Source organism: Tenrec ecaudatus, chromosome 17, assembly GCF_050624435.1.
Source record: "Tenrec ecaudatus isolate mTenEca1 chromosome 17, mTenEca1.hap1, whole genome shotgun sequence".
NCBI classification, from domain to species: Eukaryota; Metazoa; Chordata; class Mammalia; order Afrosoricida; family Tenrecidae; genus Tenrec; species Tenrec ecaudatus.
Window position 1 is genome coordinate 47,796,536 of NC_134546.1, and position 20,048 is coordinate 47,816,583.

General features: G+C 40.2%; 1 protein-coding gene across 4 annotated transcripts in view; it reads right to left on the reverse strand.

Moving 5' to 3' along the window:
• FAN1 (FANCD2 and FANCI associated nuclease 1) overlaps positions 1-19,070 on the reverse strand; it is a 44,057-nt gene extending 24,987 nt beyond the window's left edge. For 2 of the 4 annotated variants that reach the window (XM_075535874.1, XM_075535871.1), the window contains exons 1-5: positions 17,076-19,044; positions 14,502-14,642; positions 8,799-8,997; positions 6,748-6,981; positions 3,801-3,932 (exon numbers count right to left, since the gene is read on the reverse strand). In XM_075535874.1, the coding sequence (XP_075391989.1) occupies positions 3,801-3,932; positions 6,748-6,981; positions 8,799-8,997; positions 14,502-14,642; positions 17,076-18,315 (1,946 nt within the window). In that variant the 5' untranslated portion in view covers positions 18,316-19,044. Of the gene's footprint in view, positions 1-3,800; positions 3,933-6,747; positions 6,982-8,798; positions 8,998-14,501; positions 14,643-17,075 lie in introns of all 4 variants that reach the window. The other 2 variants (XM_075535873.1, XM_075535872.1) reach the window with 2 other exon arrangements.
• Positions 19,071-20,048: the final 978 nt, after the last annotated feature.

Below are 20,048 nucleotides of genomic sequence, written 5' to 3' on the forward strand. Positions count from 1 at the left end.
ACCAAAACAATAAAATACATAAAAGATCATGTGATATGTACTTGGAACTTATGCTGTTCAGATTATTTTATATAGCAAAACCTACACCAATTCAACAGCACAAGTGAGTGACACTGTTCACATTTTTGCGTTGTGCAGTGATTCTCACCCTTCTTTTCTGAGTTGTTCCTCCTCAAGAACATAAACTCATCCATCTTTGAAGTCTGCTATTGTCAGTTTGATCCCATATCTTCAAAACCAAAATCCCTGCCATTGAGTCCATTCTGACTCACTACAATCCTAGAGGACAAAGCCACAGTTGGTTTCCAAGGCTATACATCTTTTTCTTTTTTTTTTTTTTTTTTTTTGAGTCCTTGCATTTTGTATTTTTTAATCATTTTATTGGAGGCTGTTACAGCTCTTATCACAATCCATGCATCCATCCATTGTGTCAAGCACATTTGTACATTTGCTGCCATCATCATTTTCAAAACATTTTCTTTCTACTTGAGCCCGTGATATCAGCTCATTTTCCCCCTTCCCCTCCCTCCCTCATGAACCCTTGATAATTTATAAATTATTTTTCATGTCTTACACCAACCGCAGTCTCCCTTCACTCACTTTTCTGTTGTTCGTTCCCCTGGGAGAGGGTTATATATCGATCATTGTGATCAGTTCCCACTTTCTCCCTACCACCTACCCCTTACCGTTCTGGTATCGCTACTCTCATTCATGATTGGTCCTGAGGGGTTTATCTGTCCTGGGTTCCCTGTGTCGCCAACTCTTATCTGTACCAGTGTACATGCTCTGGTCTAGCCAGATTTGTCAGCATTAAAGAACTAGAGCAAAGTTTTATGTTTCATTGGTGCTATACTGCACCCTGACTGGCTCATCTTCCTTGTGACCCTTTTGTGAGATGTCCAAATGTCTACAGATGGGCTTTGGGTCCCCACTCCACCCTCCCCATCATTCACATCGATATGATTTTTTTTCTGAGTCTTTGATGCCTGATACCTGTTCCCATCAAAACCTAATGATCACACAGGCTCATGTGCTTCATCCACGTGGGCTTTGTTGCTTCTCAGTTAGATGGCTGCTTGCCTATCTTCAAGCCTTTAAGACCCCACACACTGTATCTTTTGATAGATGGGCACCATCAGCTTTCTTCACCACGTTTGCCAATGCTGTAAATCTTTAGAGATACAGAAAGACTCATCTTTCTCCCTGGAGCAGTAGGTGGGCTCAAACAACTGACGTTGTTGTTAGCAGCTCAATATGGAACCGACTATAGCTCTAGGAACCTTTTGATCCCACATCAAGAGGTCTTAAAAGATCTGCTGATTTTTTTTCAGAAGCCATCTACTGAGTTCTGGGTCACACCGACCCTATGAACAACTTAACATAACAGGGCCTACTCCTGCACTATCCTGACAATTTTTACGAAAGCCCATTGTTGCAGCCACCATGTCAATGTCAATCCATCTTGGTGAGGGACTTTCTCTTTGTAACTGCCCCTCTACCTAGCATGATATCCTTATCCAGGGACTAGTCCCTCCAGACAACATGTCCAAAGTATGTAAAATGAAGTCTCATTATCCTTTTCATTAAGGAACACTCTGGCCATACCTCTTCCAAGACAGAAAACTTTTTTGTTTTGTTTTGCTTTTTTCAAGACAGAAATTTTTGTCCTTTTGGCAATCCATAAAACTTTCAATATTCTTTGCCAACACCAAAATTTAAATATATCTATTCTTTTTCAGTCTTATTTTCAGTCAATGACCAACTTTCACATGTATATGAGCTAACTGAAAATATTATGGCGTGAAAGTTACATAACCTCCTGTCAACTTGAGTGAAGGGGTGGAGTCTAGCCTGTCAATCAGGTCATAGCCAATACTGTCTCTGCCTGGGCATTACCTTCTCCTGGGGATTCTGAGAACTCTGGTCTTCCTTTCGAGAGGTGGCATACACTCTCTGCTTCATTTTCCTGCTGACAAGCCATATGGAGCTATGCTGATGGAGCCTGACCACTGGAACTGGAAGAGCAACTTGGAGACCCATGCCAGTACTGAGGTGCTTCCACCGCCACTAGATCCACAAGACTTTCCACCCACTGGCCTGTGATCTTCCTGCATTCGGCGTAATTGGATGTGTTGCATAAGTCTGAAGAGGAATTTCTAGACTGGTATCGGACATATGGGCCAATATCGGACTTATGAACTTGAACTGGGCTGAGCTGGGATGTTTTCTTAATATACAATTACTCTTTGATATAAAGTTCTCCCTTACACATACATGAACGGCTCTGGATTTGTTTCTCTAGTCAACCCAGACTAACAAACATGGTTTAAGTCAGACACATTTTAGTCCTCAGAGTAACCTCTCTCATTTTCAACACTCTAAAGTGGCCTTGTGCAGTAGATTTATCCAATGCAACACATCTTTTGATCTCTAGACTGCTACTTCTATGAGCATTGAATGTAGTCCAGGCAAGACATAAGTCTTTGACAATTTAAATCTTTTCTTTGTTTATAATGAGGTTTCCTATTCAGCTATTTGTGAGGATTTTGGTCTTTACACCGAGTTGTAATCAATAACGAAGGCTGCAATCCTTGATCTGCATCAGCAAATGCTTCAAGTCCTCCTCACTTTCCGAAAGCAAGTGTGTGTCACATGAGTGTTGTCAGTATGTGTTCCTCCCATGCTAGCGCCACATTCTTCTTCAGAGAACCAGCTTCACTTGTTGCACAGCATGCAGACTAATGAGAAACTGTGACCCTAAGGCACACCTTCTCTGATTTTAGACCATGTGGTATTCCAATGTTTTGTTCACACAACTGCCACGAGATCCAAGAGCACAATGCATGAGTACAATGAAGTATTCCGGAATTCTCATTTTTCTCAAAGCTTTCTATGGTTGTATAGCCAATGAAACAGGAGTCAGAGTGTTTCTGGTATTTTCTGCTTTTAGCCAAGATCTATCTGACATCAGCAAAGAGCTAGTTAAGCTATTGTTTGGTTGTAAGAAGAGTTTATTTTCTAAAATAAATGTACAGGAAGAATTGTGATGATGGCACAAGATTAAGTAGTGTTTTGTTCTGTTACGCATAGGGCCACGTTAGGTTGGAATCAAATTGATGGCATCTAACAAAAACCAACCATTATATGACATGAATATTATATGGTTACATAGTTCAAATGTAAATAGAGCTGTTATATACAAAAACAAAAAGGAATATTTTTGTTTTAAAGTTTTAAAATATTAGGGCAATAATTTCAGGAGTTCATATTGCCAATGAATCCAGAAATTATGGCTTCTGTGATAATTTTAAATTCATTTATATATTTTCTACCCTTTTGATCAAAGATTCTTCTGTAAATTCTTCTCTGGAATCATAGAGAGTACTTACAACTTTTTTTTGAACTTTTAAAATAAAAGTTCAATTGTGTCACTTTTCAGAATAGCATGTGCTTGACTTTCCTAGTGCGTTCCACCCACATTTATCCTCCTGCTGGGCTGCCTTACATTTGCATACAGCTACTGGTGCTAGGCTTCCCACCAGCACAGTCACGTGTCACGCATATAGCAGTCCTGTGCTCGCCCAAAGGCCGCAGCACGAAATCTACTTACGCTAAGTTCACTTCAAGATCAGAATCTACAATTCACGCAATACTTTTTCTCTATGTGAAGCAAGTGGAAAATTCAACCTACAGTTGGTTTGGTCACAGAACAATTGCACTGTGTCCTCCAGAGAGGAAAAAGTACCATAAATGATGGAACTTGTGAGTTTTTGACAGTAACAAATACAAGAAAATTTCACCTCAGGGAAGGGTGGGTCTTCAGTTGGCTCCAATCCTTTTGTGCACATTGTGCAAGCTCTCTGGCCTCATCCCAGTCCCCACTGGCCATCGCAGCAGAAATGTCACTCAGCATGTGTGCAGCTGTTGCATACCTGGGCACAACGACAACACTGACTATGTTCCAGATATGAATGGGCATTCATGAAAAAAACCATGTCCCATCTACTACATGTAACTCCAAAGGTTAGAGAGTTTTGTTGTTGTTTAAATTACGGTTATTTAACTTTTATTCTAATAATAATTTAATATTCTATCTTTTAGAATGGTTCAGAAGAATACAGGCTGCCTAGCAAAAAGATAAGAACATTTACACTGCATGACCACATAACATAAGCACCCTGGTTGTACAGAGGCTAAGCAGTAGGCTGCTCACTGAAAGATTAATGGTTCAAACCCAATGTCACGCTGCAGGAAAAGGACCTGGCAACATGTTCTGTGAAGATTACAGCTTTGAAAACAGTTTGAGACTCTTTTTGTGATTGAGTAAAATTTCTTAACACAGCTCTTCTACTCATGTCTCTGTAACTCCCACCAAATGATTGGGGGACTATGCAAATAAAGTGCAGTACTAAAAGAGGGATTGGTCCGTTTTAGTTGCCACTCCCCTGGCTATCGGGATAAGTGATCTTTGACACAGGAAGAGAGGGGAAACTCCATGGACGTCAGAAGTGGAACAACTTCAAGATCTGAAAAGTGGAGAGATCACAACCAGAGGAACCAAGGCTTTGGCATGGAGACCACGGGACAAGGCCAAAAAGCCAGGCTAAGACCAGGGGCCTGAGCAAGGAGACCTTGACACTGAGCACTAGAGCAGTGTGGGGACTCTGAGACTAACAAGCAGAGCGCTGAGTGGGTTTCCTAGCCCATGGAGACAGAAACCAAGAGATCATGTGGCTGAGACACAGAGAACTAAAAAGAGATTAGGTTGCTGGCTGCAGAGAGCTACTGATATGAATCAATGACTATATCCTTAGTGTCTACCGATCCTGCCTTATGGTAACTTATCAGGATTATCTTGGGATAAAGATGAAGCTTCCTACTCCTGTAAAGAGTTATAGTCTCAGAAAGCCACAAGGGCAATTCCACCCTGTCCTAGAGGGTTGCTATGAGTAGGAACTGACTTGAAGGCATCGAGTTTTGGTCAGGATTACCAGAATAATGAACCCCCATAACTCTGAATACTGTCTGTGAGTTCTGTGTGGCCGATGCAGGGAAGTATTGAAGCCACCATAAAAGCAGAATGCTGTGAGAGAACAGCTGGTGTCCGAACAGGTAAAGAAGAATGGAGTATGGAGACATGCCTGACCTCAGCCTGGTGGCAATAGGGGCGCCAGAGGTGGTTGAGAATGGCCCTCCTCTTGGGCTTTTTTTACAGTCCTGTATGATAATTATGAGTCACACTCAACAGGAAGGAGTATGGAATTTATCACCTCATTACTGATTAGTTCATCAATTCTAATTATTTTTTCAATTCTAATTTTTGAGATTCATTCACTCATTTAACAACCTGGCAATAACCATATAAAGATGTAATTAACCTCTGACTTATATTAAGGTGTGAATTTAGTATGATAATCATTTATCATCAAAAATAATCAAAATTAAGCTGGCCAAGCTAAGAGAATGACTTGATCGATTACAAAAATAAATTCTTCGATAGACAGCAATGCTGAAATGCTATGAAACCACTTAAATGAAAAAAGATTTCTCACTTGCAGCTTTAAGTAGTGGGATCAAAGATAAATCTGTAACACTTACAGTATACATCCATTGCATTTTAAACTCATGTGTAAAATAAGTATGCAGTTTCAAATATGCAAATAATGCAAAACCAGAGTAAAAGAAATTGCCTCTAAATGTACTTATTCTCTTATGACTGATTAACTGGACAATCCTAATGTCAATAAGAAAAAAGCAAGAAGATGGTTGAGGCTGACGCAGGCTACCAATAACAACTGTTCTAAGCATGGCCACAAAGATGAACCTTCATAGAAAGGGATAACAACGAGAAACAGCTAAATTTCCTGAAAAAAATACATAGGGAACTAGTCAAGACTGGAAGTCTCCCGAAGACTGAGACCTTCAAAGCTAGAACCAAAGCTAACTCCTTCCATCACATTTTAACTAAATAACAGTTTGGCTCACATACTAGCAAATATCCCCCCATAAGTACTCTGCACCTTTAAAAATATCACCTATATGATACCGCCAAATGGTCAACATTCACATTAAAACTAAGATGAGAATGCAAGGGGACCGGAAATAAAACAAGCTGAATAAGAATGTTCACTCCTTGTAGAGAATGCAAGCCACGTCACTGAACAAGTTGTCTGGGAAGTGATGAACGGGAACCTAAACTGCTGTGTAAACCTTCACCCAAACACGTAAATTATTTTGTTTTAAAGAAGCTATGTGAACATAAGCCCATTCAAGAGTCAAACTCACTGCCATGAAGGCAACTGCCACTCACAAGGAGCCCTGGAGATGAATGCATTCTGTACTGGGCTGATAGCACAAGGTCAGCAGGTGGATTTCTCCACCCCTCTCCTTGGAGGAAGAGGCTTTCTACTCCTGTGTGGATCGACACTCTTGGAAGCCCACAGAGGCAGTCCTGCTCTATCCTGCTGGGTTGCTTTGACTAAGAGAAAACCCTCTAAGCCAGGAATAATTGGGGCTCCTCGCCCACATACTCATTGTTTTCTCAACCTTAATCTAAGCACATGCCTACATTCCCCTTCATAGGTCTTAGAAATGTATTTGAGAGAGGCAAAAGATAAAGAACAACAACAAAAAAATTCTTAAGTATTACTTTGGCTATGGACTTATGTTTGTGCTGTGGTAAGCAAAAATAAAAACTTTTCCATTAATTAAAATGCAGCGATATTATGTGAGCTAATACGGCCTTACCTGATGAGATCTTCTCTGTCTTGGAAGATTTTGGTTTTTCGATAGATGGTGTAACTAGGAAACTTAATTTGGCCGAAGTTGACCAAAAGTACAGTGGAAAGCTGTCCCTGTCCACCACATGCAGCTTCTTCATCTTCCACTGAATCGGTCAATGAAAACAGTAGTAAGATTCGAGAAAATACAGCCCTGGGGTCTTTACAAATTCTTAGGCATGGGCCAGCGAAGTCTTTAGCCCTGAAAAAAGTACAATATAGAATTACCTTTCTCTTTTTAGGGATTTGGCTATCAGATATTAGAAAGTATTTCAGCTAAAAATAAGCATAACTAGCACTCATTACTGCCGGTAGCAGCTTTTTAAATTTTTTTAGAGTTGAAATTCTAAATCTATCACTTATAGCTGTGTGACTGTGGAGGATTTCTTAACCTCTCTAAGAATATTCAAATTCAAAACTTACTGCTGTCCAGTCGATTCTGACTCAGTGACCAAATAGGCCAGAGTAGAACTGCCCCTTTTGGGTTTCCCAGTCTTTAACGAGAGCAGAAAGTCTCGTCATTCTCCTAAGGAATGGCTGGTGGTTTCAAACTGCAGACCTCTCACGCAACCCAATGCATAATCCACTACACCCAAGCTGAAATTTAAATTAAATACCGTTTCCCAACAATTTCATACATGGTTTGGTTCAGGGGAAGTATATTCTTCCCTAGTCATAGACAGAATAGGGCTTACCTTAGTCTTGAACATTAAAAATAGCAGGAAAACTATCATAAAAGTTATCATCTACTCAATATTACCGATTCTCAATTCTAGTTGCTATTTAGATTAAATAAGAGCTATTTATCTTACATGTCCCTATCAAAATCTCTGGGTAAGGCATGCATTTTGCACACCAGGAGATGAAATAAAGCCTTCTCGGGTTTGGGATTACTCTCTGATGCGCAGTGTAGTCCAGGAGCCTGTTCATTCCAGAGCGATTTTGTTGGCGTCTGGGTAGCTGCCAGTTGCAGTTGGAGATCTGAATTAAGGTCAGAGCTACATGGCCTTTGGGACTTGAGCTGTGAGTTCATTCCATAGTCCAGTTTCTCCACATCAGCACTACCTAGGGGCTCCCTGACTCTGTTGTGGAACCTCTCCTGTCCATCGCAGGGTAACTAGCCGTTTCCCTAGCCGCTGCCCACTGTATACCGACCGGTAGCGCTCTGCACTTCCCCCAGTGTTACAACCAAAAACGTTTCCAACATTACCAGACACATTTGGAAGCATTGATACTGACATTTTTTCTTTCTAATATAAGCCTCATTATGCCCGTGTTCCATTAAAAATGTTACCAACACTACCTTCTCAACAAGAGGAAACTCTGGCGGTTCAAATTCACAAGTATATACTCACTGCTCGTGAGTCAATTCTAACACATAAGGCCCATACAGGACAGGGTGGAACTGCCCCTTGGGGCTTCTGAGGTTGTAAATTTTTATGAAAGCAGAAAGCCTCATCTTTCTGCCATGGTGGATTTGAAGGGCAGGTTTTGCTACTAGCACATTAGTACATCATCTGCTCTGCTATCAGGCATCCTCACAGTATATATATGTAAAATAAACATTGGCATCATTTTCAAGTGTTTTGAAAAGCATGATTTCATTTTATTTTATTCTCAACTATTCCAAAATAGTGGATATCCACACTGAAATAGACTGATTTATTTTATCGATAACAGACATGACAAATCAAAATTTCTAAAAGTTGATACAATTCTCCCTAAACTGAACTAGTATAAGGGTTAAAAGATTAATAGAACTGCTCACAGTTTTCTGTAAATGTTTATGCTTCAATCCATAAAAAGCCACATGTTAAAATTGGATTGACTATACTTTTATAGTGTACAAAATAAAATTATGATTAAAATCCTGTAAAAATCATAGTCAAAAACTCTTTTTCTACTTAATCTACCTGAAAAAAAGCATTTACAATTTAAAAAGTATATAACCTATCACGATAAGTTAACATATATTATTAAGATTTTAAATAGTTTTACTGTAACAACAGTTAATAAAACCTTTTTAAAATCACTGCTCCAATACCAGGCTGATGCTTGTCCCAAGTGAAGACTGAACGCTGTCTGGCAAATTGGAGAAAGGAGTTCACCAACTGCTGCTTCTGCCCATTAGGTTTCAAGTGAAAGATCTTCGCCAGCGTTTTCAGTTCAACTGCAGAAAGCAGCTCAAGCACTTCAGACAGTTCTTGCAATTCAGCTTCTGAAATGATTTTAAGTGATTAAAATTCCATTTTTTTAAACGTTTTATTAGGGAATCATACAACTCATATCACAATCCATACACACATCAATTGTATAAAGCACATCTGTACATTCATTGCCCTCATTAAGATTCATTTTTAAGAATATTACAACTTTATTTTATGAAGGAGAAAACTGAGATGCAATGAAAATGAAATTCCACTGTAGAATTCCTTTTTTCTCATGCTCTAAAATAAACTTTGTCTGTTTTATTTAGTCATTCAACATGTGTTCAGTACCTATTATATCCAGGAACACTGAGAGCAATTTAATATACTGGGTTCGCAACTGAAATACAAAACCACTGCCATGAAAAATGTCCATGTAAATGTATACATACACATCTCTGATCTCTGGGTATAAACTTCAGTCAATGTGTGTGTAACACAAATAAATGAACACAAAATGCCAAGTGTTATAACAAAGGCACAGATGAATTGGACTTCAACCACAGAGAAACACTACCTTCCAAGAAAGAGTCCGGTTGTGAGGTGCCACTGAGTCAGTTCAGACCGATAGTGACCTTATGCACAACAGAAGGAAATGTGTCCACCCTCATAATTATTCCTCTGCTTCACCCCAATGTTGCAGCCATTGTGTCAATCCATCTTCTTGAGGGCTTTCCTCTTTTTCGCTGCCCCTCTATTTTTAAAAATCATTTTATTGGGGGCTCATACAACTCTTATCACAATCCAAACATCCATCAATTGTGTAAACCACATTTGTACATTTGTTGTCATCATCATTCTCAAATTATTTGCTCTCTACTTCAGCCCTTTGTATCAGCTCGTTTGTACCCCTCCCTTCCACTCCCCCCGCATGAACCCTTAGTTACTTATAAATTATTATTTTGTCATGTCTTACACTGTCCGATGTCTCCCTTCACCCACTTTTCTGTTGTCCATCCCCCAGGAAGGGGGTTAGATGTAGACCCTTATAATTGGTTCCCGTTTTCTACCCCACCTTTCCTCCACCCTCCCAGTATCACCACTCACCATTGGTCCTGAAGGGTTCATCTGTCCTGGATTCCCTGTTTCCAGTTCCTATCTGTACCAGTGTATCTGTACCAGTGTACATCCTCTGGTCTAGGCAGACTTGTAAGGTAGAATTGGGATCATGATAGCGGAGGGGAGGTGTGGGGAAGAAGCATTAAAGAACTAGAGGAAAGTTGTATGTTTCATCGTTGTTACACTGCACCCTGACTGGCTCATTTCTTCCCCTAGACCCTTCTGTAAGGGGATGTCCAGTTGCCTACAGATGGGCTTTGGGTCCCCACTCTGCATGCCCATCATTCACAATGATATGATTTTTTATTCTTTGATGCCTGATCCCTGATTCCATCGACAACTCATGATCACACAGGGTGGTGTGCTTCTTCCACGTGGGCTTTGTTGCTTCTGAGCTAGATGGCCGCTTGTTTATCTTCAAGCCTTTCAGACCCCAGACACTACATAGCTTTCCTCACATTTGCTTATGCATCCGCTTTGTCTTCAGCATCTGTGTCTGGAAGATGAGCATCATGGAATGCCTCCTCTGTAGAGTTTTTTATCTTGTTAATTGCTTGATAAGGATCTTTGAGCCATAGTATTTGTAACTCCAATGGGTGGAGCCATCCAAATAAGCTATATGGGGATGGATCAGTTTTCCCACCCCACTAGGTTTAAAATCAATCATCTCAGAAACTACATTGGGGATCTCACTGCTATCAAGAAAAAAAGGGCCAGATGCAGAGCAAGTCCTTTGGACCCTGAAATCAGTGTTCGAATTCAAAAAAATTTACCAGTTTGTGGCCCTAATGATCGTTCTAAGTATTAAAAAAAGGTATGGAAAACTAGAATGTTCTAAGTTTTAAAATATAATGAAAAATATTAAATACCATATATACCCGTGTAGAACCCGAGTTTGTCAGCATATTTTTAATGCTGTTTTTGTGGTAAAATTAGGTACCTCGGCTGATATTTGGGTCGGCTTATACTCAACTATATACGGTAATACAAAAATTACAACTGTTAAGATATTTCTATATTGCTTCTTGATTAGCATCCTCACTTGTGATGTTCTTTGCTTTTGTTCGAGCATAATTGGCCTTATCATTTATCCTTAACCATCTTTGCACTGTAGGAGTAGTATCCCATTCCTTTAATGTAGGCTAATTAGACAACAGCCATTGTGTTTGATTAGAAACAGGCGACTTGTCTTCTCTGAACATATTAAGTTAATCTTTGAAAAACCCCTTTCTGCTTCTGCTGAACTTGCAGCAATCATTCTGAAAGTATTCATCACTCTTTGAAAACTTTCAGGAATTACATAATTCACTTATGATATTTTGTGGGAATTTGGGGCATAGCACAGAGCTGAAACTAATGACGACATGTCACCCTCTGGTTGTTTGGCACTATTTCTCTTTATGCTATATATGTGTTTACTGAAGTAACAAACACGAGGAATAAAAATGTAATATTTCATAAAAAGTATACCGAGCTTCATGAATTGAATAAATATTACAGTTCCACCTAATTTTTTATACCAATGGACAAAATGAACATTATCACAGGTGTTTGGAATACACTGTCACACAGATGAATGTTAAAGAAATGTAATTTTGTGATTTTAGCATTGGGCAGCTGCCCAGCTACCTACCTTAGAGAGAATCCTGATTTCAAATGCCATTTACCCACTGGTTTTCTGAACTCAACAAAAAATTAGGTGTTGGTTCTATGTAGCTGGTGTGAACCCACTGAATTCCCTACTGCCTGAGGACCCCTCTATGTTGAAATTCCTCAATCCAGGAGACCAGAAGAGCATCAACAACAGAGGGAACTGCAACACCAAAGGTTTGAGACAGGGCATTGGGTTTCCTGGTTCATAGAATGAGAAAGCTGAGTGCCTTCAGACAGATTTGCTAGGAGTAGGTTGCCCCAGTAACAGAATTAGCAGAGCTAAGTTTGCTGCCAGAGCTAAGGCCTGCGAGGGTTGAGGCTTATGTGGAGTGATCTTTGGGCGTTTATTGGCAACAATAAAATAGGTTTGTAACATTGCCTGAGTAGAGCAGAGTCCATGGGGCTGAATTGCTAATGGGTTGAGGACAGGAAAGAGGTATGCCTGTACACAGCTGTTAAGAGGCACTTCTGAGCATTTGATCCTAAATTTATTATCTGTTAACTTTCCAAAATTGTGAATCCTGTGTAGCCACTGCAATGAATTAACAAACCTGGTGAGAAGTTCAGAGTGCCTTGGGAAGGATGGCTGATGTCAGAATTGGTAAGAAAGGTTGGAAGATGGAGGCATGTGTGAACTATGCCTCCTACGAATCAGTCATGGGCTGACGATCACGTTGGTTGTCCTTCCCCCTTGTGAAGTCAAAGGATATTCAGGCATGGCCCTCATTCTTATTCTTTTCAAATCAATTAATTATAAGAGTATATAAAATAAGTATCTCTTAAGAATCATAAAGTAAGTTTCTCACTAAAAATCAAGAGGAAAAAACAGTGAATTAAGTGAAGAAGATATTAGTAACTATTACGGGCTATGATATGATAGCCATTTTAGGACACCTCTTTTAAAGCTTACTGGAATATATACTGACATCACTGTGCTGAAAGTGACTGACACTCCTCTGGCCTCTAACTACAAGGTTGGAGGTGCAAACCTACTCAGATGTCCCGAGGAAAAGAGACCTGGAGATCCACCTCCAAACAAATCAGCCAGTGAAATCACTATGAAGACGGGTTCTACTCAGACACACATGGGGCCACCAAGAATTGAAGCCAACTAGACAGCAACTGGTTATTTTCAAATTACAAATCAACCAGTGACACTTCTCCACAATATGTTGACTCTGAGCTCTACTCTCTCCCACAGGCTCATCCTTCAAGAATCCTTCCCCTCCAAACCTCTTGACAGGTTTGTTCATTCATTCAATACAAATGATTATAAAGTGACCCAAACACTAGGCTAGGACTCACGTCCGAGGTGAATCAGCTCTTTGCCTTCAAGGTATTCAGTTTAAGGCAACATCTTGTTCCTTCATTCCACAAATATTTATTGTGCTGACTCTGTGCCAGAAAATGTTCAGAGGTCCTGGGCTTGCTATAGTCAATAAAATAAAGACCTTGCCTATAAGAAACCTATATTCTAGCATAATAAATAACTATCTCTGGCGATGATCACTGCTATAAACAAAACTGGAGAAGGAAAATTAAACATGGCAGGGAAGTTAGCTCTGTCATATAGGGAGTCAGCCAACTCTGATATGGTGACATAGATGGGAGAGTGTCACCATGCGTTCACCATGTGGGAGAGTGTCCTATGTGGGGACAGCAAGCACAAAACTTCTGAAACACAAAATGCTCAATATGCAAGAGCAGCTAAGGGACCAGTGTGGCTGCAACTGAATGAGCAAAAGGAACAGGAGAAATGAGGTCAGTAAAACAGTGACAGCAGCACCTGCCAAAGCCATCACATCCAAGAGTCTTCAACAAGTCTCCATCTCTGTCCCTCAACCTCCAGTCTATGCAGCCCCATCACAATAACCCTGACTTCATCTTGACTAACTAGTCCTAAACCACATGTGGCCAACACACCACATGGCTTGGCCTGCTATCTCAAATGTCAGCACCTTGCACCCAACGCTCACGTTTCCTCCTCCTTACACCTAACACATTGTCAGTACAAGATTGCACTTAATCAACACGACTGACAAGACAATCAAGATTCTCTTTAGAGAATAGGATAAACTCTCCATCAGTGGAAGCATATGCTTAAATCAATTACTGTTGTTCACATTTAATGTAGCTATAGAAGTGAGAAAAACATACAGCACACACAGGACTCATAGAAAGCCGATGCATGTGCAAGGGAGTTGTGAGATTTGCTAAAAACAATGTTTGTACCATTTATGTAAAAATACAGCAAATTACAGCCAACTATTCTTAAAGAAATCAACTCAAACTATAAGATGTATACACGTGTACAGATAGGAGTAAATAAAACTTTTAGAGGCAAGATTTGTTTCAAGCAAACCAGCTTGATTCTATCACAGAGAAATCTGAAATGTTCTTGCTGGGAGAGAGACTAAGGAAGGATGACTTATTTTAAAAGTCTTACATATGATTTTTGACCTCTAGTTGCAATAAAGTCAAGAAAAGTTGTGAAAGGTATTAACTTTCTTGTGGTGCATGTGTATTTCTAGGCAGATCTATCACCCTAATCCTGTGACTGTCAAGAATATAATAGCAGAGAATTCTTCATTATTCTATTCTATTTCATTTTTCATTATTCCATTCAAACCCATGCTGAGAATATGCTTAGCATCACATGAATTTGTTGTCCTAAAAACTCTTTTTTTTAAATCGATATTCACCATGCAAACACCAGAAGATGGTACCATACTAACTTTACCATTTTTCTCCAGAAATTCTTCCCACAATATTAACATTTTAGGTTTCCTTTAATTACTCATACCTGTCTGTATAAAGCCTGCATCCTTCAATTCTTTAATTACAGGTAGTAAATTTAGGTCAATTTCTTCATATTCCAGTTTGTTCACTTTAATCCAGTTTAATTTACGTTGAAAAAGTCGTACATATAATTTCTGACCACTAGCTGCAAGAAAGAAACCAGTAAAAAATATTAATTTTCCTCACAAACAATAAATAATACTTTTTAAAATTGAGTGGTATAAAACATACTTTACTAGAAGTACAGGTAAAAAAAAGAAGAAGAAGAAGTACACTGAGCTTCCAACAAATCTTTTCCTCCTTTGGAAAGTGAAATTTATTTTTTACCCCATCACCACAGATTGAAGGGGCATGCAGAATGGGAAGCTCTAGGCCAGACTTACTGCTTCTAAGCTCTAGAGAAGTCATTGACCCTTATGCTTTATGGAGTCTCCTCTGTTAAAAAAGGAGCGTGTGAGAGAAAGCGCGCACATGGCGGGGGGGCGGGGAGGGCATGACATAACACCATTATCCCAAGAGTAGTTTAAAGTTCAAGCCAAAATAATATTCCTATGTCAAAGCCATTTCTATCAATTCAACTGTGGGTAATGACTATTGCTCATTCCAGAACTTCTAAAACTCAAGTTTCCTGCTTCTTGCCACCAAGATTTCTCCTCCTTCAACGAAGCCCTCCCCAAATTTTAGTTATTTTTGTTCTCTGCTTTTAGTTTAAGATGTGTTATTCAATTATTGGTTCACAATGGGAGAAATCTGAAAAGAATTATCAAGCTTGCTAAACTTAATCAAACTACTAAATCTTCCTCTCTGGTCTATTTTCCTGATACTGGATTACCCTTAAATTCCTCACAACTCCAAGATGGCATAATTATGTCTTAAATTTTCAATATTTTCATTTTTTCTTTAAAGGGACAAAAGCAAATAGTTGTTTCTATATACAAATTATATCACAAATAATTCTCCTTGGAGAGAAAAAAAACCCTCCAATATAAAATTGATTCTAAGTTATCACAACCCTAGAAGACAGAGTAGGTCTGCCCCTTGGAGTTCCCAAGACACAATCTTTACCGGAACAGACACTCCCACCTTTCTCTTGGGGAGAACAGTGGAGAACAGTATGTGAAACTTGTGACAGAAAACGAATCCTGTTTCTCAGTGATACTGAAACCCCGAGACACCAACCCTTCACTCACTCACAGTAATACAGTCAGTACCCAACTCAGTCTGTGGCTCCTCTGGTAAGAACCACACAAACAGACAGGGAAAAAATGTGAATAGCTTACAATACTATGCCCACAGACGTGTTTTTCACACTTAAAACAAATGACAATAAATGCTATTCTATTGTTAAAGGTACCCTGATGGTGTACTGGGTTATGCAAGGTCAGTAGTTGACCTCACCAGCCTCTCCACTATCTGCTCCCATAGTCTCTAAAACCACCAGGACAGTCTGCTCTGTTCTACAGGGTCACTGTGAGTCAGAATCTAATAGCTGGCAGTGAGTTTAGGTTTTGTTGCTTTGGCTTTTTGGCAGGATGAAGGGTTAGGAAATCTGCTTTTAAAAGGTAGAGTCCAGAAAACTAAAACGCTGTTAAGATTAAAAAATGAACATAAAAAAGTATGCCTCCACAAGTTGATTTGTTTTTCTGTAGTGTTAAAATTTTTGAGGAAATGGTGTATGAAAATGACAAAACCGCATCATCAGTCTGATCACATGCACAAATGCAAATAATGCTTTTATAATGCTTTTCACTTTATATTTCTTAATTTGGAAGAGGTTATTTTACATCTATCAAATATATATATAAATTAAAAACCAGCTTCTTTTGTAACCAAATGTGGTAGCTACATAATCTGGTGTCAACTTGAGACTATTAAGAGTAAAAGGCTGGAATTTAGCTTGTCAATCAGTTCGCAGCTTGAGGACCTCAATCGGAGGCACAAAGACTATAAATAACTCACTGGAGGCGAAATACACTCTCTACCTGCAAGACATTCCTTATGCTGTTGGCAGCCAAAGCCTTGAAGCTAGCGGAGCCACGTGGAGACTCACACCAGTGCTAAGATTCTTCCACCGCCACTGGACCCACAAGACTTCCCACCCACTGGCCTGTGATCTACCTGTATTGAGCGTCATTGCATGTGTTGCATGTGCTGCATGAGTCTGAAGAATATATAGATTAGTATCAGACATATGGTCTAATATCAGACTTACGGACTTGATCTGGACGGGGCTGGGATGTTTTCTTAATATACAATTACTCTTTGATATAAAGTCCTCTATTAAAAACATGAGTGTCTCTGGATTTGTTCCTCTAGTCAACCCAGACTAACACACTAAATAACTGCTTGTCAGGCATAGTACTGAATGAGTAAACACCACCCCAAAGCTTAACTAGTTGACAAACATCCTTACAGATAGATATAAACCTTGTCATAGATTGTTCCTCATAACTGTATAGTATTCACAAAACCAGTGACTCCAATTTGATCCCTCCTCCAAACGAATGCTGCTTATGAATTCATTCTGCCCATATTACTACACAAATCAGGACAGTAAATGAGAAACAGAAACTCCTACCTGATAAATTATAAAATTTAGTTACAATTTCCTTTTCATGTTCATCAAAGAGCATCCTATCATCTTCATTCTCAAATACTTCTTCCAGCACCATAAGGAAATTTCTAAGGTAGTAAGGATGACTTGGTGGTACTTCCGCTGTTCTATCAGGAACTTCACAGCTTGATGTCTTCTCCAAAGGAACGCTGCTAATGATTTCATTCTGTAGAACACTGTCGCCTTCCAGAGGAAGTACTTGGATGCTGCTCCCCTTTAAAGCTTTAGATTTTGCTTCCAAATATAACTGGGGTCCAGTGTCTGTAGCAACAGTCATTTTTACTTCTTTGCAATTACTTCCCTCATATTTGTTACCACCTTTACCATCTGCTCCTCTGAGACTCTCCTGCTTTTTCAGATTGTCTTGCGAAGGAGACTTTAATTTATTTCCAAGAATTAATTCTGGTACCAATAATACAAGAGCATTATCTGAGAAGCCAGGAGTGAGGGCTGAGTCCCCACATTCTTGAGAATCCTTCTGGCTGTCAGCTTCCATTATTTCAGTGTCTCCTACAATGTACTCAGGAGTACTCTTTTCTTTAAGAGAAGCACACTGAAAAACATTTTCCTTTTGAAAAGAGGTCTCCAAAATGTGTTCTTTGTTCTCAATCTCTGAAGAATTAGCAACCAAGCGCTTCACCACTGTGGGTAAAGAACTCTGCAGATTTGTAGCTCTATGACTCCCAAGCTCATCATTTTTATCTACTGCCTTTGCGTATTTCCTAGACAACCTGGATGAAAGCGTTTCCAAAGGCATGATTTTTACATTATGGCTCCTGGGCTCATACTGATTTCCGCACATCAAATCATCATTACTTTTAAAGCAGGAGCTGGCCTGTTGTTTTGTTATCTTTTTTGCTGAATCACCTTGGCCAGGGCTTAAAGGTCGCTTTAGTGAGGACTTCATCGACATTACATCTTCTAATGCAACGCGGGCTAAATCCACCGTGGGCCTCTCTGAGTTAGGTACGTCAACAGGAACTGGGTCCAGCTGCATGACATCGTCCTTTTTAGTGCACATCTCAAGATGCAAGGTTAAATAATATCTTGATATCATTTTACTACAAATGGGGCAGGCGAGTTCAGAAGGTGGTTCATTGTTAAAATACGAAGAACTAGAATTAGATCCTTTAGTTTTCTTGACTGATAAACTTTTATGAGGCGGTGTCTTCGCAGCAGATTTCCCGTCGGACATCATGAGCATTAGGAAAACGCTAGATAGATACAGGATATGTGCAGCAGTGGTTTGCTTTTACTTTCTTCATCTGAAAAACATACAAAGTAGAATTCTATTTGACTTGGTTACTCAATTTCTTCTTCACAATACAAAGCACATGTAGCTATAAAAACATTTCTGTCGATTCAACAATAGAAAGCAGCAAGCTCTGTAACTCATGAGACGGCAGAACTCCAGCAATGAAGCAACGCCTGTGAGCTTGGGGACGGATGCCGCGGCTGTACTTCCAAACCCACGTGCAACCTTAGGTTGTCACTCGCCATAAAATGACTGAGCTGGGCATGGCAGGGTTGCGTTCCAGGATTTCCTGGGGGTCCGGAATTGTTATTAAAAAGGTAACGATTGCGTATACCAGATCCTTTCCTAAAACGACTGCAAGTGTTCCCGTGCCATGCCGGCGGGCATTCTTTCCTCACAGGATGAAGACAAGAGACGCCCCTAACCGGGGCCTTCGGGGTTCTCGCCACAGCGCAGGGGGCACCCCGTGCGTACTGCACTCGACCGGCCGGCTCCGGCGGGGGGCCTAGGTTAGGCAGGGAGCGCACGGCGGTGACCACCCCGCCCCCGCTGGCCAGCCGCCCGGGGCCGCGTCTGCTTCAGACCATTGCGCTTGCCCTTGACCCTCGCTGCTGTCCGGCCCCTCGCCGACGCCAACTCCCCGGGACCGGGCGCCCCACAGCTTCACCGGGTCCTCGCGCGCCTGAGCTCCCAGGCATTCCCAGCCGAACCCCGTAGTGGTTCCCTGCAGGCTCGACCAATAGAGGCTCGAGTGATGGATTGGCTTTCCCTGCCTGGGTTAAAGGTTTCCTTCTCGGATTTGAAGCATTTGCCCATGAAGATCAGGGATAACAGCCTTCAGTGTGTATTAAAACAATGTGGGAAAAACCCCAAAACAACCAAATCCTCACAATTAGACTCTTAGGTCCTTAATACGTCATGTTAACATCATGATACATTGGAGGATAGATTGAAATTATTTAGGATTTTGTCTTGCTTGTGACAGGAAGATTAGGGACAAAAGAGGTTGTCTCCACCTAATGCCTATGCTAAAAAAGGGATAATCTTTAATATGTATATGCAACTTCAACCCATCTACAAAAAAATTAATCCAATAATAAAGTGGGTAGAGAACCAAAGCTATTCTGACACCCCAGATATATGAAGAAAATCTTGTGATCACGACCCATTGTAGAAATCAAATCAAAATAACAAATCCCATGACCGGCACTAGTAGCAAAGTTAAAAAAAAAATCTAGAAAATAAAGGTTGGAGATCCTGTAAGACTGGAGCACTCATCCATTGCTGGTGGGAATGTATAATGGTACATACCCTGTGGAAAGAAGTGCGGTATGTTCTCAGAAGGTTGAGAGTAGAAATAACATAAGATGTAGTGTTATACTGGCATCTCTAGAGTAGCAAAACCACTAACACTTGTATTTGTATGTACATAGAAGAAGATTATGTCAAGAAAGTGTTCACACAGTTATGGAAGTCTGTGAGTCAAGTCTGGTTCAAGTCTATAAGTCAGATGTAAGCTGAGGCCTTCACCTGCCTCCTGGAGCTACAGAGAAGAAAGGCCAATTCAATTCAGCATCTGATCTGAATTGAATCTGAGATCAAAAGAGTCCAAGGCTGGCAGTCTGCTGATGACTTCTGGGATTGCTAGGCAACATAACAGGAGGCCAACAAATCAGATGCAG